At 55.5% G+C, this 24226-nt stretch overlaps 1 protein-coding gene across 1 annotated transcript in view; it reads left to right on the forward strand.

The window, feature by feature from the left end:
* The first annotated feature begins 579 nt into the window (after positions 1–579).
* The window catches only part of DAB2IP (DAB2 interacting protein), a 194313-nt gene continuing 170666 nt past the window's right edge, over positions 580–24226 (forward strand). The window contains exon 1 of the mRNA XM_073806523.1: positions 580–706. Within this exon, the coding sequence (XP_073662624.1) occupies positions 667–706 (40 nt within the window). The 5' untranslated portion in view covers positions 580–666. The remainder of the gene's footprint in view (positions 707–24226) is intronic.

Raw genomic sequence — 24226 nt, forward strand, 5'->3', positions numbered from 1 at the left:
CAGACACCGCCACTCGCTCCCCACTGCAAACCCAGCACCTGGCACGGTGTCTGGCGCCGAGTAGATGTTCCAGAAAAATTTTTAGTGTCTGACTGAATGGATGGATGAGTCAATTTCTGCATCCCCCACACCGCAGGAAATGTCTGTAGAACAGATTTGAGTGGGAGGTTCCAGCAAAGCCTGGGAGAAGCCCCTGGGGTTTGGGCGCTGGGCAGTGAACAGAGCGGACCCCGCATGCCCTCCCACGGGTGGGTCAGTCTCCCCACTTCCCGCAGACGCCTGGGCCCCAGAGCCAGCTTCCAGATGCTCAGCCCAGGCTCAGCCTTACCTCTTAGCTTTTCCATCTGCACAGCGGGGCCAGATCCCCACAGCCAGCGTCGCAGGCAGCGAGGCCAATCGTCCCGGCGTCTTCCTATTTTAGACATCTCGCTGCCTCGGTCCCTTCTAATGTTTCCAGCCAGGCTGCGGGGGGAGGAAAAAGAGGTTACTGCTACTTTAAATGTACTGTATGAAGGCGAGGGCTGGAAAGGGGCCTGCTTGCAGGAATACCCAGTCATCTAGTTGGAAAAGCCGCCAGATGGAATACAAAAGGAGAAACCCAGACGCTCATGGAGACAGCCTCGGTTCATAAATCAGGCGGGGCCAGGGGCTGGGGGCGCACACGCCATGGAGCCCGACTCCCTCCTGGACCAAGACGACTCCTTCGGTAAGACAAGCGCCGGCAAAGTGGCAGAGTTGGGGATTCAGCCGCTGCTCAGGCAGACTTTTCTCCGTTGGCTGCCGGAATCCGAGTTAAAGCGGGGAGGAAGATGGGCACTGCCTGGTCTTGGGACCTGGGGGTCATGGGTGCCGGGAATTATGGCACAGAGTTGAAGGGCTCCAGGAGCGGGGCCTGGGGCAGCCCCTTGGACCGGGCACTGGCAGGGTCGGGGGAGGGAGAGCGAGTTTCGGCGGCTTCTGTTTTGCTCCCGGACGAGAAGGAAAGGAAGTTTGCAGCCCCCCTGCCTGTCTGCCTCACTCGCTGTCCCCAGGCCTGCCGGGTGCCGTGGGGAGTTTGATTAGTTAGATCCTGCAGATAAATATAGATGGACCAGGCAACAGGAGCGCAGTCTGTAATTAAAGCCCAGCTGTAAGCACTCCCCGCTTTGCAGGGCCCCAGGGGCTGCCACCAGGGAGCTGCGCCTGACGCAGTCTCCCTGCGAAGACCGGGCGGATTGTTAGGGAAAGTTGCTTGGGACAGAGCAACTTGTCTGGAGCCCACGGCAGGGACGTGTAAGGCTCGGAATGGCTCGGCCGGGGCAGTTTCTGCAGGCTTGGGGCTCCAGGGGTGCAGGGAACTAAGACCCCATTGCTCAGCCCAGCCAGGCTGTGCACCTTTGGCTAGGACACCTGGGGCGCTCTGGCCATCTCTGTGTTGTGCAAAGGAGAGAGGCAGGAGGGCAGGAGGGACTGGGGGGGGGGGCCCTGGGGGGCCAGCAGGTTTTAGGGCTCAGTAGGGAGAGGGCCCTTTTGGCCTCAGAGAGGAGGGCTAGTCAAGGGAGGCCTCACCCCAGCTTGGATCCGCCTTTTGGGGGCCCAGACCCTCCTGGGACCATGACCCCTGCTAAGAAAACTGTTTCCTTCTCCCTCTGGACCCCCAAGCCCCACCGCAGCCAGGCCTGGCCGCTGGGCACAGATTCAAGGCCAAATTACCTCCCTCCTGCCAGCTTCAGCTCTTTCCAGGGAGAGGGGCCCTTTGCCACGTTTGGAGCTGCACCCCTCGGGGGAGCTTGGCAGCCTGCTGGCCGGGCGTCTTTGGACGGTCGGGTGGCCAGTGGACGCACGCCGAGTGACCCCCACGTGCCAGGCTCTGTGTCAGGGTCAGGGATGCTGGAATAAAGAACTCAAGCCTAAGAAACAGTTTGTGTTTAGTGAATGTTGGGAGGAAAGAGAGAGAGGGAGGGGAGAAAAGGGAGACGGAGGCCCTGGCCCTGGAAGAGCTCCCAGCCTCCAATAGGAGACAGACAAATGATACTGGGTTCAGAGTGATGAGTTCCTGGCGGGGGGAGATGGGGGCAGACAGTCTGGGGTGTGCGACAGGCCTGCTGGTCTCCAGAGATGTTTACCTGAAGCTTGGCACGGGGACGCTACCCCACGGAGGGCACAGACCCTTGTCTGGGGGACCAACCCAGAGCCAAGCAAGGCTCCAGATCCCCCGGGGCTCCATCTCCCCACCTGGCACCCAGTGGTCTCTCGGGAACCCACAGTCCCAACCTGCTGTCCCCTGGGTTTGCTAGTGGCAGGCTTGGGGCAGGGTAAGCCCAGGGGCCCCGGAAACAGAGGCTGCTTGCCCCCTAACTGAAGGGCCCATGCACCATCAGATCCTTGTCTTGCCCTGTGGCTGGCCTTCTGGAAGCTGGTCAGGCAGTGAGGAGCCTGGAAACTGAGAGGAAGAGGACACGGGACAGGAGAGCGTTCCTTAGGAAAGGGGCAGGCAGGAATGGAGGAGAGCCCAGGAAGTCCTTGGGAATGTCCCCACGCTGAAGGGGCCATCCTGGAAAAGGGACAACTGTGGCCTCAGAGTCACTTCCTCTCTAAGCCCGGGTCCTGCATTTGTTCATCTAACAAATACTACTTTCACGTCCTGGACTAAATTTTGTGGTTGGAGAGGTAAATCAAACCTTGTCTCTGCCTTTCTGACACTCCCAGGCTAGTCTGGGAGAGAGAGGTAAGTTCTTTCTGATGCGGAAGGCCAGGGCCCCGTGGAACCCCTAACCCCACATGTGGAGTCCAGGAAGGCTTCCCGGAGGAGGTGACTCCTCCACCGAAGAAGAGGATGACTCTCTCTTTTCTGAAACAATTTCTTCAGCTGGCTTCTGGGCTATAGGCCACTATCCTGATTTTCTCCCATCTATTCTCAGTCTCTTTTTCTGTTTCCTTCTCTTGGACCCCTCCCGCTACCTGTTAGTCACACGGTCCTATCACCAAGGTCAGCATCTTCTGCCTCCCTCCATGATCTTCTGTCTTCACCCCCTCACTCTATAGGCTCCAGCCACAGTGATCTGACCTTCCTCACACTCAGCAAGCTAGTTATCAGCCCAGGGCCTTCACACATGGGGTTTCCTTGCCTCTTCCTCTCAGTCTCCACGGAGCTAATTCCACCTCCTCCCAGTCTCCACTGAAAGTCACTCGCTCAGAGAAGCTTTCCCTAGATCATGTTCCCCCAATGCATCAAATTAGATCCCACTCTTCTACTCTCTCTTCTCCTTTATAGGACCTGTTCCTAGTTGCACTACACATTATGGTATGTGTATGTGTTTAACCTCTGTGTCCCCCACTAATCTCTAAGCTCCCTGACAGCCGTTATCCCCAGAGCATAGCCCTCTGCCTGGCCTGTAGTAAGCGTCCAACAAATACTTGAGAATGAGTGAGTGGACGATTCGGTTGGCCTAGCCAAGGAGGTGAGGAAAGGCATTCCAGGCAGAGAGAACAGCAGGTGCAAAGGCACGGAGGCTGGAGAAACTTCCATTGAGGGTGAAGCTTCTGGTCAGGTGTTGGCAAGCTGAGCTCCTTAGGGGGCCCAGGGTTGGGAGAAGCACAGCTGGGGTTGGGGCTCTGGGCCCCCCGTCCCTGCTTCAAGCAGGGCAAGACTCCCTTCCGTCGGGTGGATATCCTGAGCTCTAATTCCATTCATCAGGTGTTCAGGGGATGAAAGGAGTTTGGCTACGTCCCCAGCCACTGACACTGATGTTCTGGAGGCCTCCAGCACATTCAGGGCATCTTAGCAGACAGGGCTGAGTGGAGCCCCATAGGGGGTCCTGAGATGAGGGACCCTTAGAGCAAGGCCAGCGAGGGCTCAGACCACAGCTGGGGGGAGTGGCAAACACAGGAGCAGGGCTTTCTTTTACACAACGTTCACAGGCAGGAAGGCAAGGAGGAGGGAGCTTGGAGACTGTGCACTAACCCAGCAGAGCCCTTCGTGGAGGGGCTTCAGTTTCCCCACGTGTAAGTAAATTGGGGCGAGGGCCAGACAAGATCTGACTGACCCCCTCTGGCATGGGCTCTTCAGAGCCGCACGGAAAGGCCAGCCCAGAGAATCACTTCCTTCCTGTGTGCCTGTGATTGCGAGGGAGGGGACAAGATGATCAACGGCTCGCTGACCTGACTCCCACTCGAGATCCTGAGATCCTTGCGAGTAGGGGCTGTGTCTTGTTTGCTGCTGTATCTCTAGGGTCCTGCACGGTGCCTGGCCCTGAGGAGATGCTCGATACACACTCATTGGATGAATGAATGAATGAGTGAATGGTGAGCGGCACCAGCTGGATCCCGCCCTTAACTTACTCGTGCCCTCAGGCATCCCCCTCCTCCCTGGACTTCTGTTTCCTGAGCTGTCCGATGAGGGTACTGCACTCCACACCCCTGAATGCTCCAGCTCTGACCATCTAAGATTCTAAATCCGACTCAGCACTTGGCACCGTCTTCCCTCCCTGTGGCCTGAGCCTCAGCCCGGCTCCCTCAGCCATCAGGTGGCCTGGACCAAGTCCCTGCTCCTTGTTCAGACTCAGCTTCTTTGTCTGACAAATGGGCAGCCTCAGTCCTGCCTGCCTGCTTGCCGGGTTGGCTGGGGTCTCCAGAGGAGTGATGAGATACAACTATGGGAGGCTGGACACCTGTTGGGGGGAGTTCATGATTCTTGGGTGAGGGAGCTGGGCTCAGACAGACGACCAGGATAAAAGCTCCGGAAGGGGCTGGTTGCTTTGGAAACCCTGGGGGCAGAACCAGCAGCTCAGAGCCTTCAGTTTCTTCCCATGATACCGGCACAGGACATGAGCTCCAGCTGGGGGCCCTATAGGGAGGCAGATGAGGTGATTTTGTAAACTTCCAGGTGCTGCATGTAAAAGAACCAGTACTATTTACTGAGCACCTACTCCAGGCCAGGCCCCACACTCTGCCTACTTGAATCCTCAACAAACTTGCTAGGCTGCTGTTATAGCTCCATTTTCCAGATGAGGAAACTGAGGCTCAGGGAAAGTAAGTGACACCAAGACCTTACAGAGAGGTCAGTGATTTAACCCAGGTTGCGACAGAGCCCGGGGGCTTCATTTTGCTGCACTTTCCGAGAGCTGTCCCTGCACCAAAGCTGCCGCCTGAGATCCTGTCTTGCTAGGAGTGTCTGTTGGAGCAGTTCAGGAGACAAGCACGACAGGGCAGGAGCCACGACTGACAGTGACATCATGTCAGCTGGGGACAGTGAGTGCAGAAGCCGCTGTAACGGGAGAGGGTCAGTCTAAAGAAAGGGCTATTTTGGGCTGGAAGCTGTCAGGGGGCCTGATGTCACCACTCCCTGGCCCTTCCCCCGTGAGAGGGGGAAGCTGAAGATGTCATAAGCGGCTTGCCTCAGCTGGTAACAAATAGAAAATAACCGTAGAAAAAATAACAAATAGAAAAAAACAGCAACTATTTGGCCGGCCACGTGCCTCACATTCATCATCTCGCTTCCCCTTTCCCCCACCCTGTAAGGCTGGCGTTGTCATTCTCATGTTCAAGATGAGGAAACAAGTTCAGAGAGGCTGGGTGACTCACCCAAAGTCACACAGGGAGCGAATGGCAGAGCTGAGGGTTATGTCGGTTTGTCCCATCTGGAGCCCAAGCTCTGAACCAGTGCCCACTAGGCCCTTCTCTGAGGCTGTGCTGTGTGGATGGATCAGGCCTCCGCTGCCTCCTCAGGGCCAAGAGCCTGGGGCCTCCTCTTCTCTCTGCTGCTGAGCTAACTCAACAGCAAATCTCAGTTTCCCCATCTGTGAAATGGAGGTAATCGTGGACGCCCGGCCTACCTGGGGTGGGGAAGGGATGCCAATTCCAGATTCCTTCCATCTTACTCTAGGACTTTGCTGTGGACCAGCTGGCTGGGCCTCTGGGGACGGAAGGAACAGGAAAGGCCACAGCCCCACTTTAGGTCAGTTCACAGGTGAAGGAATCAGGCCAGAGAGGCAGAGCAGGGACCCCACTTACTGAGCTCTTACTACGTGCCCAGCTGTGTGCTAAGTGTTCCGCATGGAGTTGTGGGCTCTTCACAGAGGAAGGAATGGCCCCATTGCTCAGCTGAGACAGTTGAGGCTTAGAAGGGCCCAAGACCACAGCTAGTGGGGCCACCCATGATTCAAACCCAGGACTCTCAGACGCCTGCGCTTCTGCCCACCCTGGGCTGCCCCTTGCGTATCCTGACCCCCAGCCTTTCCCTGTGCCCAGGAGAGCCTCAGTCCTGCTGGCTGGCCTTGCCTGGGCCTCTGAACTTCCTCAGCTGGGCAGGTGGATGAGGGGTGGAGCCCCCAATTCTTGCCCCACGGGACTCTGGGATGAGGTGAAATCAGGGAGAAGAGTCAATAAAGAACAATGAGGCCGGACGGGGAGGGGCTTAAATCATGGATGTTCCCAAGCCAGAGCAGCTGGCTGCACAAGAAGGCCGGGGAGTGAGGCCTGGGGAAGATGGGAGGGTGGCCCCTGTGCTTGCAGTGCCCCCAGCACAGCAGGAGGAAGCTCAAGGAGAGGTGCTCCTGGTGGGAGGAGGAGGGAGCAGCGAACTCAGGAAGAAAAGGCATTTCACCCTTGTCCTCCTGCACGGGCCTGGGCTTCCATCCTGCTGCATCTCCCCGGGGTCTGGGCCACATGTCTCTCTGCGCCTCTCATTGGAGGACTGGGGACAGCAGTAGCCACCTCCCAGATCATTTCTTCTTATATTGTCCTGGACGGTGGCTGCCTGGAGCCAGCCCCTCCCTCGAGGTTACCTTGTGGTACCTAGTTGCCGATCTTTGTTGAATCACTCAGCAGCAGGGCCCGGTTCCCCTAAGCTTTCCTACCACCTGATGTATTTCCTGGCATGTTTAATCCCCATTTTATAGATGAAGAAACTGAGGCACAAGGAGGTGAGGTCACTAACCCAAATCTCAGTCCTGTGAGTGATGGGGCCTAACTCACACCCAGGCTCCTGGACCACTGCTCTGGTCCCCCTTATGCCAAGAAGGCTGGTGGGCCTTTTCCATGAGGCCCAGTGGGTCTCAGCACCTTCTCACTGGCTGGCCTCCCTGGGCCAACCACTGGGCACTCCGAGTCCAGCCCTTTGTTCCCGCTGCCCAGCTCGTTCCTTCTACTGGGTGGATGTGCCCTGGGCTGCTGACTACACCCCAGGCCTTTGGAAGCTAGAGCTATGCCCCTCCCAGAGGGGGTTCCTCCCAAGAGGTCACCTCAGAAGCCTGGGGAGACTGGAGCAAACAGAAAATGGCCCCAAGTGTGAGGAGATCCAAGGGAGAGGGTCTTTGGGGGTCCTCCTGCCCATCCCCCATTACACGATGAGAAGATGGGGACCTGAGAGAGGAGGAACCAGAACCACTCAAGGGCCATTCTAGTTCCTAACTGGTCCTGAGCTGTGCCCTGACTCTCCATCTCCCAGCCCCCACCTCAGGCCACGCCCCACCTTGGACCGCTAGACAGCTACCTTGCGCCCTCTTGGGGATCCCTGTCTTCGCCCATCCCCCAAACTCATCCTCTGTGTGCAGCTAAAGGGGCCACTCTCAGGCATCTTAAAGTCCCACAGGGCACCCCAATGCAGCAGGATAGAGTCTAAACTTGTTACCACGGTGTCAAGGCAGTCCACCATCTGACTCCTGGATGACACCTCTGCGCTTATCTCCAGCACACCCCTTCTTTCTCTCTATCCCAGCACGACCAATTAATCTCTGTCTTGAATGTGCCATCCTCAACTTTGCACTTGGTAATCCCCCCTGCCTGGAATACTCTCCCATCTCAGCTCTCCCCACTACTCCTCCCCCACCCTGGCCACTCCTGCTCAGCCTGCAGTCTCAGCTTGGGTGTCACCTCCTCCAGGAAGCCTTCCCTGACTACCTTTTTTGAGCTCCCAGACACCCTGGGTTTCCAGCTAGCCTGCCACACGCCAATGAGTACAGTGCATTTGCTTCCCTCCTGTCTTCACCTCTGGACTGTGAGCTGCTCCATGTGCCAGATTGAAAAGTTGGAGGCTGAGCGGGTAGGCTGAGGAAGAAGTCAGTGTGACCTGGTCTCTGGCCTGTGTGGCAGGACTGTTGGTGTCCACACTGAGAGGGGGACATGGGTGGAAGAGCATATTCTGGGTGGGAGGGGAGTGATGTGCTGGGCTTGCTGTGTCTGAAGGGCCTGCAGGGCCATCGCGTGGTTTTCTGTAGAAGAGTCAGTGATGGTCATTCCAGATGTGACCTCCAGAGAGGCTCCAATTCCAGGGTGGAGGATGGAAGCATCTTAGACCTTCCCAGCTGCATCAGTACCATTCCCTTTCCTAGACTTTTTGAAACCTTTACTCACCTCCCCAGCCAAGGTCCTGCCACCTCCCCTAGGAAGCCAGCCCTGACCACTGGCTGAGGCTGCTCTATTCTCTCCTTGACTGTGCCCTCCTGGTCATCACCACCTCTAGTCCTAGGCTGTCTCACGGGCTATGCCTGGGAAGCCTTCGAGTTGGGGCCACACCCCTGTGTCTTCTGTAGACCCCACGAAGCCCCGCGCAAGGATCCACACGCTGAGAAGATGCCCCTCCCCTGGATGGAGTCAGGTCCCGCAGTCTCAGCCAGGGGATTCTGGGAAAACCAAGCAGAAGCCTAGAGAGGCTTCGGGTCAGATTGACACAGGCGAGCAGGGCGGGACGCAGACGCAGGGAGGGGTGCGTTTCTGTCCAATCTGGAAGTGTCCGCCCGGATGGCTCGGTCCTCACAACCCCAGGCCTGAGGCACTCCAGCCGGTGACCTACATCGCAGCGCGCCTCTGTGCATGGGCATGTGTGTGTACGTGACACGAACTCGTGCTGAGGGCACGAGCGCCTCGCCAGTGGGATGGAGCGCCAGCAGGTGGGTCTCCATCTCGTCTGTGAGCGAGCTCGTGAGGGTGAGGGGTACCACAGACTCGGCACCAGAATGAGGGAGGCTGTGCTCCGGAAGAGCCAGCTCAGGGGAACACAGGTCCTGAAATGGCTGGGGTGCCTGTCCCCTAGCCGCCAACCCACCTCTGCCCAGGACTCTCTCTCCCTTGACCCAAATTTCAGATAAATGGCCTCCCCCGCCTTTACTAATGGTGGAATGTTCGGCATGGAGAACGAGGGCAGCGGAGGGAGGGGACCTGGAACACAGTGTGAGGTTGAACCAGGAGGTGGCCAGACAAGTCTGGAGGGAGGGTGGGCTCTGGCCTCCCAAAGCCCAGGCTGCCAAGTTCAGGGTCTGACTCGGGAGCCTCCTGGGGCTGTCCCAGGTCTGTCCCTGGTTTCCCTCCTTGTACCTGGTCTCCACACCCCTCCCCCACCGGCCTGCGAGGGACAGTAGAGACCCTTCTCTCCTGGTGAGACTGTCCTTGACCAAGCGTCTGTGCCAACTTCATGGCCTGGAAGCCAGGCGCCTAGGAGGGTTCCGGCTCTGAGACCCTTCAGTCTTTCCTTTGGCCAGCTCTGTGGTGGGCCCAGTCGGGGTGTCTGTGCCCACCTTCTGGGACTCCTCTCCCAGACTGGGCCTCCGACAGCTTGGGGGAATGGACGGTGCCCGCTGCTAGAGTATTGCTGAATCTCTGTCTCTCTCTGCCTCCCTCCCGCTGGGCCTGCCTGCTCCAGCCCTGCCCCCTCCCCTCCCGCAGAGCTCCCCCACACCCCATTCAGCTGCACAGACTTGGGGGCAGCGAGGAGTGAGGCTCCAGCTCCCGAAGGCTCTCCAGGCCCCTCCAGGTCCACTGGTGTTGGGGCTTCAGCTCTGCCTCCTTCCCTCAGCTCCCCGCTGAGGCCAGGTGGCTCTGGGGTCTGCATTCCCCGCCCTCCACCTGCCTGGGGACCCCGCCCCGCCCCGCCCCGCCCCGCCCCGCTCAGCCCCTCCACCGGCCGCTTCTCCTCCTTCAACGAGCCTGCCATTCCATCTCTTCCACATCTCACCCCCTCAGCGCACCCAGCCTCCCTGCTCTTTCACAGCCAAGCTCCCTCAGGGCAGCCCGGGTCCCTCACCGCCCACGTGCTCCTTGGCACCACCCCCTGCCCCAGACTGCTCTGGCCAAGGCCACCAGAGGAGCCCTGACTGCTGAATGAGGGATGTCAGGCGCAGGCTCCCTGCTCTTCCAGGCTGAGAGGCCCTGGTGGGGTGGGCTGGGAGTGGGTGGCTCAGACCAGGGTCCCTGGACTGGCAGCCCACCTACATCAGATCCCCACCACTTACCAGGGAGTATGTGGCTCTGGGAAAATTATGTAACTTCCCCCAGCCTCAGTTTTCCCGTCTGTGAGATGGGATGATTACGCTAGCCCTTGTCTCACAAGTTACTAGGAGGAGTAAACAGTTAATGCTTAAAAAACAGTCCTGAGACCCTTTCAGGCAGAGTTAACCCTCAGTTGACGTTGGTGGTTATTACTGTGATGATTATTATTGCATTTGTCATCGTTGGAATCTCTCACTACCGGCAAGCATGGGACCCCCACGCCCCTCCCCCCCATCCTCGTCCCTTCTCACTCTTCCGGGCAGGCTGCTCTTCCTCCTCCTCTAGCCAAGCCACCCAGATGCCCAAGCACAACTCCCTCTCCTTCCACATCCCCCGCCCCTTCCTCACATCTGCGGTCTCCATCTCACCCCTGCCCACACGCGGCCTACTTCACACCCCACACCCCGGCCCGGCTGCCAGCCCCACCCTGGGCCTCCTGCCTCACCCTCTGCCTCCAGTCCCCACCCCAGACCAGGGGACTCTCTAACAAGTGCTCCCAGCACCCTCATCCTCCTGTGCTCCCCGTCACACCCGGGTGTCCTCCTGTCTTCGTGCCTCAGCACTTCTTGCTGATGCTTGTTGAATGGATGACCTGATGTGAGCAGTAAAGAGCTTCTCTGATCAGTGCAACACACAGTGGGGATCAAAGAGCATTGGAAGCCTCCCCCAAGAGTCAGCTCCCTTGCCGGCGGGGGAGGGGACATGGTGTGATCTCAGTCATCCAGAGTTCTAACCCTCACCCCAGCCTCAGCCCTAGAGATTTGAATTCAGTTAGTCTAGAGGGGGACTGGGCATTGGAATATTAAATTCCTCCCCTCCCTTCCCCCCACCCCACCCCCACCAGGTGATTCTAAGGGACAGCCACTGGAATTGGGGGAGGAGGGTACTGGCGGGGGTGGGGGGCCGGGGTGTCTTTTTTCCCTGCCTACGTTCACTTCTTTTAATTCATGTTGAGCACTTCCTCCAGGCTAGCTGTCTGCCAGGCACTGGAGGCCCAGGGAAGGACAAGGCTGGGTGTCTGTCCTCAGGGAAAAGCTCAGGACAGGGGCCCAAAGCTACAATGACAGCCCAGGGCAGGGAGGCCTGGGGGGTGGTGTGCAGGGAATGTGCTGAGCTTAAAGGTAACCAGGGCTTGGCCTGCAGAAGGAGGTAGTTAGCAGGCTAGGGATGGGTCTACTGGAAACTTGGAGTGATTCAGTGAGGCTGGACCCCAAAATCCAGATGGGAGGAGGTAGGGGAGGAGCCTGGAGAGCTTAGGGGTTCCAGGCTCAGGGGCTTGGTTTCCATCCTGCATCCAGGGAGCCATGAATAGGTCCAAGCAGGGGAGGGATGCAGTTGTGCTGTCTCCCCTGAATTCCTAAGACCCCAAACCACACCTCTACTCAACACAGTGCCCCTCGCCTGAGCCAGCTCAGCTAAGTCTGGGTGGCTGTCTACCTGGGGAGGTCACAGCCCCAGTAGGGGAAGCCTACAGGAGGGGGCTGGGGGCTGGGAAGCTGGAAAGAGCGCATAGAGGGAGAGATGCCAAGAAGGCCGGAAGCCAAGAGGGCAGCAGCATTCCTGCGCCACTGCTCACCTGGGCCCGCCCAGCCTCTGGGTTTTTTGTTTGTTTGTTTGTTTGTTTTGCGGTACGAGGGCCTCTCACTGTTGTGGCCTCTCCCGTTGCGGAGCACAGGCTCCGGACGCGCAGGCTCAGCGGCCATGGCTCACGGGCCCAGCCGCTCCGCGGCATGTGGGATCTTCCCAGACCGGGGCACGAACCCGTGTCCCCTGCATCGGCAGGCGGACTCTCAACCACTGCGCCACCAGGGAAGCCCGCCTCTGGATTTTTGAACCTCCGGTTTCAGAGGTCTCCCTTCCCCAAGGTCCTCAGCAGCCCGAGCAGTGCAAGCTGAGCTTCTAGGGAGAAGTATGAGGGACACTCTGATCCTCTTCCTCTCGGCCCCAATAGTAGATGGTTCTGAATCTGAGACTGGCCAGAGATGGGGGGCACCTTAATGAGGTAAACCAGCCAGACAGGGAACAAGGGGAGGGAAGGGAAAGCGCACAGCTCATAGAGCTTTCACTCATCTTACAGAGGGGGAAACTGAGGCAGAGCGACGTTTGGCAATTGGCCCCTGGTCACACTGCAAGGAAATGGTAGAGCAGGATTTGAACCCTGGTCTTGCTGGCTCCAAAGCCAGCGTGCATCCCACTCTGGGCCACTGTCAGTCTGCACTGAGCGTCCCAGGTTGCCTAGTCCTGCGCCAGGAAGAGGCGGGAAGGGCCTGGGTTCTCTGTTCACCTGGCCAGTTCATTGCATAGATGTGCGAACTGAGGGCCCAAGCTGGCAGTGGCTGAGCAGGGAAGGGAGGAATTGGTATCAGGGAGTCAGAGATGGCTTCTGGGAGGGGGCAGCGGGGGCGGGTGCAGGCAGCAGGGGAGGGTCCCAACAGGTAGGAGGGGGTGGAGAGAAATGAGATTTAGATAAGTGGAGGGCAGCAGGGAGGGCGCCCCAGCAAGGGAAACAGCCTGAGCAAGGGTGCAGAGGTGGGAATGCGTGTCCCAAGTCTCCCAGCCTGAAACTTGGGGGTGACCGGCCTGAAGGAAGGCTGAGTCACGGCTGAGGACACAGAGTGAGGGGGCTGTTCCCTCAGGCGGGGTTTCTCAACCTTGGCACTACTGACGCGTGGGGTGGATAACTCTGTCGTGGGGACCGACCGACCTGTGCGTCAGAGGGTGTTTAGCGGTATCCCTGCCTCTACCCACCAGATACCAGTACCATATCCGCCCCCCACCCCCAGCCCAAGTCGTGACAACCAAAAACGTCTCCAGACATTGCAAAATGTTCCCTGCGGGATAAATTGCCCCCGATTAAGAACGACTGTCCCAGAGTAGGCAGGAGCCGAGAAACGGGAGGGACGGGGCCCAAAGCTGCAGTCAGCACTCGCCTGTCCTCCAGCCCCGGTTCCCAGCCTCTCACCGTCCGCGCCAAGCCTCATCCTTCAGCTGACCTGGGGCTCCCTGAGTGCCAGGAAAACCTCCGCCAACGCGCTGCAGGGCTGAGAGCCGAGCGGGGTGGCGGAACAAAAGGGCTTGTGTTTCGGGATGAAACCTCCCCCTGCCCGCCCCGGTGTGGAGGAGGGGCCGTGATCCGGGCCAAGTGGGGCTGCTCTGCGGGGCAGGGGCTTGTCAGAGCCAGGATCTGGAGAGAAGGTGCTGGGAGGGGAGGGGGTGGGGAAGCTACCCCACTTTAGCTCGGATTCACAAACAGGCCCTTTTCAGAGCCCCGCCCCCAAATCAAAGCCTCCCAGCTGCTGGGGATGGAGATCTGAACTCATCCTGACCCTTGGTCCTGGGGGTGAAGGGGTCAAGGGCTGCCCTCCTGGCTGGGGCCCAGGCCAGGGTCGGGACAGGCCAATGCCTCTCTTCCCTGCTGTCCACAGGCTGTGTCTCCGGTGGGGAGCCCGGCTGCGTGTTGAGGGAGGACAGGGGTGGGGAGGTGACAAGGGAAAGGAAAGGAAGCCCCATTTCACCGTCTCCTTACCCCCAGCTGTGTGTGCAGCCAGAGGAGCTTCTAAAATGCATGTCCAGCCTCCCCATCTGGCCTGCTTAAACCTGCCACTGACTCCCCGTGACCCTCAGGATCAAGTCCACAGCCCTTGGACAGCGCTTCAAGGATACTATCTCATCCCACCTGCCACGGCTCCCAACTCCACCTCTCTTCTGAGCCTGGAATGTCCGTCTCCTCCCCATCGGCAATGGCCCCCAAACTGGGCTATGTCCTATTCATGCATTAGTGCCCCTTTGGTCACCACTGCCTCCAGGAAGCCTTCCCAGCTCCAGTGAGTGAGTGAGTGCCTGGGGCACTGGTGGCACCAATCCCTCCAGGATGCAGCTGTCTCTCTGTGTGTGAAGTCGGCCCATTCCCCCTGAAGCATCAGGCCTAGAACAGAAAACTGGTGACTAGTGAGCATTTGTTGAAAGAAGGAGGGAGTGGGGGAGGGATTAAAAAAAAAAACAAAAAAAACTATGTTTTTAGAAAAGGGAGAGGATGAGAGAGAAAACAAATGGGCAGAGCCTGGGTGAGAGGAGTAGCCTGTCCTCTGGCCGATGTACCAGGACAGACTGACTCCACAGGCCTGTGGGGAGAAGCAGGCAACATTTCTCTGCATTGAGACTCCTGGAAAACTTCCCCCAGGGCCAGGGGCTTGGGCACAGCCTGGCCTTGCTGACAGGCCCCTTTCAGATTTGTCCCCTGATGCCACCAACAAGGCAGGACAGGTGTTCAGGGGGTGGGGGGGCTGTCAGGAGGGCATTTTGCTGCCCACCCAGCATTTTGGGTATCACCCGCCATCAGGGGATCCCAGATTCCTTGGTTCTAAGAACCTCAAGAACCAAGACACTCCGTCCAGGCCAGTGGTTTTCCAGTTGGGTCAGAGGAGATGCCCAGAGGTTGACATATAGGAGAGACCCCCACCTCCCCTAACACAGCTCTGCTTTCACTTGATGTAAACTCTGGGTTTGCCTGAACTTTTTCATTTGAAATGACGGCTCTGTGTCTCAATCAGTTTACAAAGAACACTCCTCCTTCTTGAACGGATAAGAAGAGCAGGGCTTAGAGAGGAATGGGGTGGCAGAGCCATGTCAACCTCCTGGCCCTTCGCGCTGAACCGCAGGGCCCTCTCCTGAAAGCATAAACGTATGAATGAATGAGTAGGAATCTGGAAGTAGGCTTTGGTAACATGGGGTGACAGCAAAGGACACTTGATTTCTGGGGCGAGGAACTGCCCCAAAGTGGGAAGGAAAGAGCAGAGCTGGGTGGCTGGTCACTGTGCACTTACTGTAATTACATTATACCCAACCTGCTTTTGGAGCTGTTCAAAGACACTGTGACGTCCTGACTTTAGCCAGAGTAGCACCAGGTATAGAATCAGAATCTCAGGTTCAAGCCCCAGCTCTTGCCCTTCCTGTGTTGACCTTGGCCAAATCAACCCCCTCTTGAGACTCAGTTTCTTCCTCAACAAAATGGGACTCACAACACCCCCGTGCCAGAGTTGTTGTGAGGGGTAAAAAGGAGAGCACAGAGCAGGGGTTGAACAATTCCTGGTGGGCTCAGATTCTTCCTTGTACGTGAACGTGAGGAAGTTCACAGTCTAAGGTTCAAATCCCAGTTACGTCCCTTACTAGCGGGGTGACTTGAGGCAAGTTTCGTAACCTCTCTGCCTCAGCTTTCCCATCCATAGAATGGGAATAATAGTAGCACCCATCTGCCTCACGGGACGTAATGAGTTACTACGTGTAAAGCACCTAGAACAGGGCTGCCTAAGGGTTTGTTATCGATATTTGTACTCAAATAACAGCATAGGTCTTGCAGAGAGGTCCCAGAAATGGGATAAAAGAGCGAATGAGATAATGAATGCAAGGAAAATTCGGGTTCTCCCAGGGAATGCCTTGTGGTCCTAATTCAGACCTGTCCTCATCCATAAGTGATGTCTTCCAGTGGTTCCTCTTGGCTGGGAGCCACCCTCTCTCCCCGGCTCCCTATCTCTGGACCTCTCCCCGCATTTTTCTGCAAGCACGCAGAGGCAGGATTCCATTTCACCCCTAGATGACTTTGGGTGATAAAGAAGTAACTTCAGCCTCCTTGAATTGAGTCTTCTCTCCAGAACGTAACAAACCTGGAAATTGGAATTGCCGTGGAGCGGATTATTCTGGGAGGGTACCTCCTGGCATTAAAATGAAATTAGATCAAGGGACCTCTGTTATTAGCAAAATAATTCCCTGCGATTACAGAATGCAGCCATGAATCCTGATGGCAGATGAACTTCAGGTGACTCACTTGAGACAAATAACTGCAAAAATCACAGGCTCATCTAATCGCATCTCTGTAGCGTCACAGTCAGCTAATTATGCTAATGGCTATAGGAAATCACCTATTGTGGTCTGGGATTGGGAGGGCTTGAGACAGAAACATGTGTGGCGAATATTACCCGCTGTGAGCTGGAGAGGCTGGGCGCCATGCTTGGTTCCAAAACGGGTCCTTTCTTGGGGAGCTGGTTTGGTTCCTTGTCGACTGGGAGGGAAACCCATTATACAATCAGAATTGCAGTGGCTTCATTATTTATCTCTTTTCAGATCATCTTCATATAAGAAATTGACTTTGTCTAAGTTCCACTGGTGGGCATGATAATTCCAAGTTAAACAATGAAAGCTCAGGACCTTTGTGTCAATTCAATTCAGCAAATGTGCCTCTGTGCCCACTGGGTGCCTGGCACTGATCTAGACATGGGCAACATTCAAGAGTGTGTCTGGTGTCTTCTGAACATGGTCTCTTGTCCCGTCAGACACCTAAGAAAGGCAGTATTGTCCTCATTTTAGAGACAAGGAAACGGAAGCTCAGAGATGAGCAATGACTCACCCAAGGTGCTACTGCTACTGATCAAAGGAGACGACCACTTCCATTCACCCATAGGGATCTGGGGGGCTTCCTGGTAGCATGGACATGGGGGAGGGAATTGTAGACAGAGGAAACAGCTGAGCAAAAATCCCAGAGGTGGGAGATTAAAGGGCTGGGGGTGTTCAAGGATGGGAGATGAGGTTGGGAGAGTGGCTGAAGATCAGACAATAGAGAGCTTCAAATGACCAGTTGAGGGTTTGGACAATGGGGAGCCACTGCAGGTGTTTGAGCAAGGGAGGGATAAGATGGAATCTGAGCAGTGCCTGGGCCACAGTATGGGGGACCCCTTAGTAGGCTGCTGGCAGGGAGGGGGCCAGAAGGGGATGAGGTAAATAACGTACAATTTTTTAGTATAAGTATGTCCCCAATATAGCATAGGACACAGACTAAAAAATTATTCATTGTTTATTTGAAAGTTACATTTAATTGGCTATCTTGTATTTCATCTGGCAATCCTACCCCAGCCTCCCATAGCATCCCCAGCTGGGTTCTGGGCACCAGCTGTTTCCTCTTCCTGGTATGACTTTCCCCACTGGGCACGCAGCCTGGCGAACTCCTATCCACCCTTTGAGGCCCTGCACTCCTGACTACTGCTGTGGCAACATTTATCTCACACTACCGTTGTTACTTTCTTAGGTAATTGTTCTACTACGTAGCTTTCCTCTCAGCAGCGAACCTTACTTCTGGCTGCATAAGTTAAGGCCAGGACTCTCTCTAGATCCTGACGCCCTCCCCACCCCAAATTGCCTCCAATTTCTGCTTCCGTCTCAGGAGGGGCCGGCCTCTCCGCTGCTCCTAAGACCTTGCCTGCTCCCTAGAGAGTGGCTTACCTCTCTCATTGACCGCTTCAAGGTCACACTCTCTTCTGGGTCATTCCCACCAGGCACACCCAGCAAGTTCTCCCAGGCACAGGGTGGGTTCTCCAGACTAGGCAGGAGGGAAGGACACCCAGGAAGGTGGTGTCACCTCCAGTATGGTGGCTTACTTCCGCAGAGGACACCCCCAAAGAGGGCTGAGAGCTGGGGGCCATCTTGCAGCAGCCTTCCCACATCTGGGGAGTGAGTCCTCTATTCTGGAAGCGGGGATGTGGGCTGCAAATCACAGCGTCCAACCCCACCCCAACCCAAAGCATTCCCCTCAGGCGACCACCCAATCTCTCGTCTTCCTTCCAGCCAAGTCCCTCCGAAGAGCTGTCTGTCCCCCTTCCTCACTCCCAGTCATCCCCCTCCTCTGACTGTGCGCTTCGTAGCCTCCAGTCTGTGCCCTTTAAACCCACCTTCAAGGAAAAAGAAAAAAAGGCATTTCCCCGGCGGTCCAGTGGTTAAGACTCCAAGCTTCCAACGTAGAGGGCGCGGGTTCGATCCCTGGTCGGGGAACTAAGATCCCACAAGCCACATGGTGTGGCAAAAAGAAAAACAAACAAACGAGCCCATCTTCTTCTTCCAGATAAAGGGATTTTTGTAAAACTCAAGCTTTGGCTGTCCCTCCCTCACTTAAGATCTCCCAGGAGCTTGCCGGAAGTCCCCGCTCCTGGGCATGGCATTCGGGGCTCCTCCTGGCCCAGCTCCCTTTTCCTCCTGCCCCCTGTCTCCCAGCTGCTTGATCGGAATCCCCGAGCACGCTGGGCTGGGCTGTTTCACGCTGTCATGCTTTGGAAGGGGCTGTTTCCTCTCCGCCTGGCTAACTTCTCTCTGCCCCTTCGAGACACACTCAGAAATCATCTCCTCGGATGACTTTCCTGGAGGTGCCCCTCTGGCCCACAAGGCTGGCATCAGGGACCCCAAAGCCACCCAGCAGCCTCCGCCAGGAGCGCACGGGGTTGGCGCCCAGGGGTGCTCCACGGGCCCCGGGCAGTGTCGTTCCTCATGTCTCCCACACGTGAGCGGCCCACTGTTCTGTTTATCTGTGCCCCTAGCACCAAGTCCAGAGCCTGGCACAGAGGGAGTCCCAGGGACATGGACTCTGGCACTCAGGGAAGCCGAGGGCACCTGGCGGGGGGTAGGGGTGGTGGTAGTGTGAGAGAAGCTATAAAGGCAGCATCGAAGCATCGGGGACTGATTAAAGTCAGGCTGGGCTGTGGCTCCTCAGAGAGGCCTGTCCTGGGAACCGGAGCATCGTCCTGCCCAGTGTAACTCACAGTGTCTGAGCGCAGCTGCATTCTCTCTGCGTAATTGATTCTCAGCCACCTCTGAGCTGGAAGTGAGGTTTACACGTTTTACTGTTTATCCTCCGTGACCCTCAGGGTCCTGCACACACTGGATCGGAGATTCACTCTGCTCCCTTCTCTCCCCCTCCTCTCATGTCACCCCTGCCCGGGGGTGCCTGTGGGCCTGGGTGTTCGTTCTATGATACCTCAGTCGCTGTGGTTTTGAATCTCACTTCCATCATCGGGTGAGGGCCCACCGCCCGAAGAAGCGATTAAGTCATTGATTAGTTTGTACGACTATAAAACGGTGGTGTGGCCTTATAGGCTATAGAGCCCAGGATTTGCAGCCAAACAGACGCGGGTTTGAGGACAGGCTCTGTATTTGCGTGCCATGTGATGTTCCGCCAGTTGCTTGAACTCTCTGAGCATGCGCAGACGTGGCTGTGAGCATTAAGCGAGAGAACACGCGGAGCACCTGGCAAAGCACCCCGCACTTGTGTACGTATCAATGTGCAGAGATGTAGAAACTTCTGGCAACGGACAGTGTCCAACAATGATGAACAGAGCCCAGCACTGGAGGTGTGCGAGCAGACTCGGATTCGCTCATTCAATCGACAAACATCCATGGAGCACCTGCTATGGGCTGAGGCCTTTGCTGGGGGTGGGGACAGATACAACAATGGATGAAACCGGGCGTGATCCCTGTGCTCAGGGACGTCCAGACCTGGGAGCGCAACACGCTCATCTGGTGGTCACACAGTAAAGGTACAGTCGCCAACTTCAATAAACACCCTGGATGTGTAGCGTGCAAAACCCGAAAAGGCTTCCCTAAGGACGTGGCATTGAAGCTGCCAGGGGAAGAAGTAACTGAGGCAAGGATGGGAGGGGACAGAGGAAAGTGGTCCAGAGAGGGGAGTCTCGTGTGGAAAGGCTGTGTAATGGGAAGGAGCGTTGCATATTTGGGGACCTGGAAGCTGGCTGGGGGGCTGAAGGCAGAGAGGGGAGAGGGGAGATGGCAAGGAAGGAGGCTGGAGGGGTGGGCAGGGGTCAGACCACCCAGGGTCTGGTAGGCCACATGAAGGTAACAAGAAACCACTGAAAGCTTTCCAGTAGGGGTAGAGGGAATAGGATTGGATCTGAGCTTTGAAAACCTCACAAGGAGGACCCGTAGACAGGGGGCAACGGGGAGAGGGCCAGGTGGATGCAGAGAGCCAGCTCAGTTCTTTATTGAAGTTCAGGCAAAAGATGACAGCCAGTGTCTGGACCAGCCTGGAAATAACCATTGGGGAATCACCAGCACAAGGACAGCAGTTGAAGCCATGGGTCTGGATGCAGTTGAAGTTGCCCACAGAGAGAGTCTGGAAGGATAAAAGGGATGCAGACAATCTCAAACTCCAGCTTTTGTAGCCCGATAGAGTAAAATGAGGTAGCCAAGGAGAGGGCAACGTGCCCAAAGAACTAGGAGAAAAACTGGGAGAGGATGGTGAGATAGAAGGCACCAGAGATTTTCCAGGGGTGAAGTATGGCCAAGAAGCCAGGTGACATCAAGGTGCACGGGTGTCCTTTGGTGTTACCACCAAGGAGGTCATCAGTGACCTTCCTGAGAAGCACTGAGATGGCCGACCTTAAGCTGGATGGGATTCCTGCCTTGCATGCCCGTTTTCATGGGACAAAGCGCCAACAGTGGCTAACGTCCATGTCACCAGGATAACATTACATTGTCCAGTGCGATTTGGATCAAAGAGGATTGGCTCATTAGTTCAGAAAATCTCATCCGAACCCATGAAGCGCCCAGTATTGTTCTTTTCCGGTGACCACATAGCCCTGTCGACTTCATATATGTTTGCTTGTACAACGTGTGACACCGGCCAACTCATCTTGCAGAGTCTGGACTATAAGCAATTTGCCAGCCTGTACTTTGCCTTGGTGGAAGCTCCCGACAGTGGACATATGTGGGTTTTGCATACAGAGCGCAGACGCATTTGGTAAATCACCTCGGACGCGTCCCTGGGGATGGTGCCACAGGGTCTGTCGCCCCTACAGATGGAAGTTGGCAAGGAAAAGACGGGTCCAGATTGGGATCCCTGGGCTACGTGTGAAAACAGATTGGAGGGGGCCAGAGTGAATGTGGGGGGACAGGGAGGAGGGTCTGTGGCCCTGAAGTGCTGTGCAGCCCCATACCCAGAGGTAGGACAAAGGACAGGAGGAAGGACCACGAGAAGCACCGACCCGGAGCACATTTCTGACTGTTCCAGAAGAGTCTGGGCCAGCCTCCAGGTGCATGCTTTTGTTCAGAACTGGACAACACCCCACCCTGGCATTTCTTTCACCAGCCGCACAACTTTCATAGTAACCCACTTGGGTTCCTTCCGCCCTCCCCTGAAATCATCTTCCTCTTGGTCAATATTCACATAATTGCTACCTGTTCCAAGAATGGGGCCATGCATTTTGCCTCTGTTATCTCACTGAATCCTTGCAAGACCCCCTGGCAATCAGCCCTGGTCACGTCCTGGTTGTGCAGACACAGAAACTGAGCTCAGAGGGATGTGACAGCACGCCCTAGGTCACACAGCTGGCCAGTGGCTCAGCCCAGATGTGAACCCAGGTCTCTCTGACCCAAAGGTCACATTACCTTGCAAGAACACTCCATGAAGACCAAGCAGCCTATCCATATAGCAGGATTGCTTTCCTTTTGAGAGTCTGACGTGACCTCTTTTGTTTCTGAGTATCTGGATCCAGTTACCCGCTTTATTCATTCACCAAACCTTCCTGAGGCTGGGTGGTGGGGCTGCAGGGGTAGCTCAGACAAGGTTAGTGACCTGGAGGAGTTCGCAGGCAGCTCAAAGGAGGAGACGGATCGTACCCAGGTGCAACAATCCGCAATGTGATAAACAAGGATAGTGCGGTGGGCGGGTGCCGTGGGAACCCACTGCCCGGGAGAGTTGATGAAGACCTCACAGGGCCAGAGCTGGACCGTAATAGGAGAAACAGGTCTTGGTCCAGCAGAGCGGGTGAGGACTGGGCATTCCAGGAAGAGTGAACTGTTTATGAAGGCATGTCAGAGGTTGGGGGTTTGGGAGACCTGGTTGCATGACGGTGCTCTGGTGGGGGACTCTCACCTGGCTGGGACTAGGGTATGAAGGGCCCCAGTGGAGACTGGGGAGCAGGCTACTCGTGTTCTTAAGGTTTACTGAGAACCTCACCATGAGTCAGGCTTTGTGCTGAGCACTTCACAGATACGATGACTGCATCGTTCAAATAAGGACATTGACGTTCAGAGCAGGAGTGGATTTTATGGGACTTTATATTTTATACCATCATGCTTGCTCTGTACCCTTAAAAATGTTCTGAAAAGTCAAACACTTACGTACTTCCCACTCAGGTCAAGAAATAAAACCTTAGCAATCTAAGGGAAACCCTTTCCCATCATCCTTCACATCTCCCTCTCCCCCCAGAAGTAAACAATTCCTGAATGGTGTATTTCTTTATCATTCCTCTAAGTTTCCTTACACTTTTACCACATATGTGCATTCCTAGCAATATAGGGTATCATTTTGTTTTGCATGTTTTAGAAATCTACATGAATGATATCATACCATTTGATCTTCTGCGACTTACTCCCCATCCCCCCACTAATGATTCATAAGGAATCTCTAGTCATTTTCACTGCAGTATAGATTTTCACTGCCCTATCCACAATTTGTTTATGCATTTCATCCGCTGACAAACATTGAGGCTGTTTTAGATTCTTTACTAGGATAACGAGGTTGCAATGAGCAAGAAGTTCTCTAGACTTATCCCAGAAGCCAAGTCTCTGGGTCACTGGCGTGTGTGCGTCCTTTCTAGATGCTGTCAAATTGTCCTCCAGAGTGGCGGTACCATTTCTCCTCCACCAGCAGCGTATGAGAGTTCTCTGTGCCCTACACCTTCATCAGCACTTTCTGCCGTCCTCCCCTTTGCTTTCTGCCAATCTCACAGGTGTGAAATGCACTCCCCTCTGGCTTTATTTTGCATTTCCCTGACTAAGAGTGAGGCTGAATCTCTTTTGATATGTTTATTGGACATTCATGTTTCCCCTTCTTGGAATTGACTTCATATTTTTTATTTCTTTTTTAAATTTTTTTTGCGGTACGCGGGCCTCTCACTGTCGTGGCCTCTCCCGTTGCAGAGCACAGGCTCCTGACGCGCAGGCTCAGCGGCCATGGCTCACGGGCCCAGGCGCTCCACGGCACATGGGATCTTCCCGGACCGGGGCACGAACCTATGTCCCCTGCATCGGCAGGCGGACTCTCAACCACTGCGCCACCAGGGAAGCCCCCCTGTTCATATTTTTGATCCAGTTTTCTTTTGAAAATTGATTTGTAGATCTTTGTATGTTTGGGATATCATGTTCCAAATGTCTTCTTTTGATAAACAGGAGTTATGTTCTTTAATGAAATGTATCAGTCTTTTTCTTGATAGTTTGAGTCTTTAAGCTCAAAAGCCTTTTGTGTCTTTAAGAAACCTTTCCCTATTAAAAAGTTTTTGCATTCAAGTTTCTTGAATCCACCTGGAATTGATTTTGTTTTATGCACGGTGTGAGGTAGAGATTCCATCTCATTTTTTTTCAACATGGACATCCAATTGCTCCATAAAAGAACATTTATAGAAAAGTCCACCCTTTCCCCAGTGGCCTGCAGCACCACCTCTGCCGCGTATGAAGTTTCCATATATGTGTGGGTCTATTTTTGCAGCCTCTGTTCTAGCCCATTGGCCTATTTATCTATCCTTGGGCTAATATACGGTCAAGTTGTACCTATTTAGGCTCTTAGCACCTCCTTGAATTAGAAGAGCTAGTGGCTTCCTGAGAGCATATCCGTGTCTTATTCATCCTTGTGTCCCTCTCATCACTCATTACATGAACATCCATGTCATGCTTTTGTTTGCAAAGACTTTCTCACACTCAGTCTCTTGGGCTCCTGAGACTCCCTTATGCAGAAGAGGAAACTGAGGCACAGAGGTGAGGTGATTTGCCAAGGTCACACAGACAGAAGGTGTTCTTGTAGCATTTCGAAGCCACCTTTCCGTCCATCCCATTTTGCCTAGGCTCTGAAGACCTCTACCTGATCCTCCAGCTTTTCTGGTGCAGAATTTTCACTTTTCCTTCCTTCTTTCAGCAAGTAGATCCTGAGTGAAGTGTGTGTGCCACATCCCACTTCTGGGGAGCTCTTTCCAGTACTGGAGACCAGTAGGGAGAGTGGGACCTCGGGTGGACATTTTGTGGGAAGTCTGAGGCCTGGGGTCAGGAGGAGGAAAACCCGCGGGTTTCAGAGTCCATCTAGAGAGCCCTGTCCTGGGCGTGCCCTTGGAACCCAGGAGCTGCCTTGAGAGGATGCCGGCTTCCCTCAGGAATTAGAGGC

The sequence above is a fragment of the Tursiops truncatus genome, chromosome 6, assembly GCF_011762595.2.
Source record: "Tursiops truncatus isolate mTurTru1 chromosome 6, mTurTru1.mat.Y, whole genome shotgun sequence".
Classification (NCBI taxonomy): Eukaryota; Metazoa; Chordata; class Mammalia; order Artiodactyla; family Delphinidae; genus Tursiops; species Tursiops truncatus.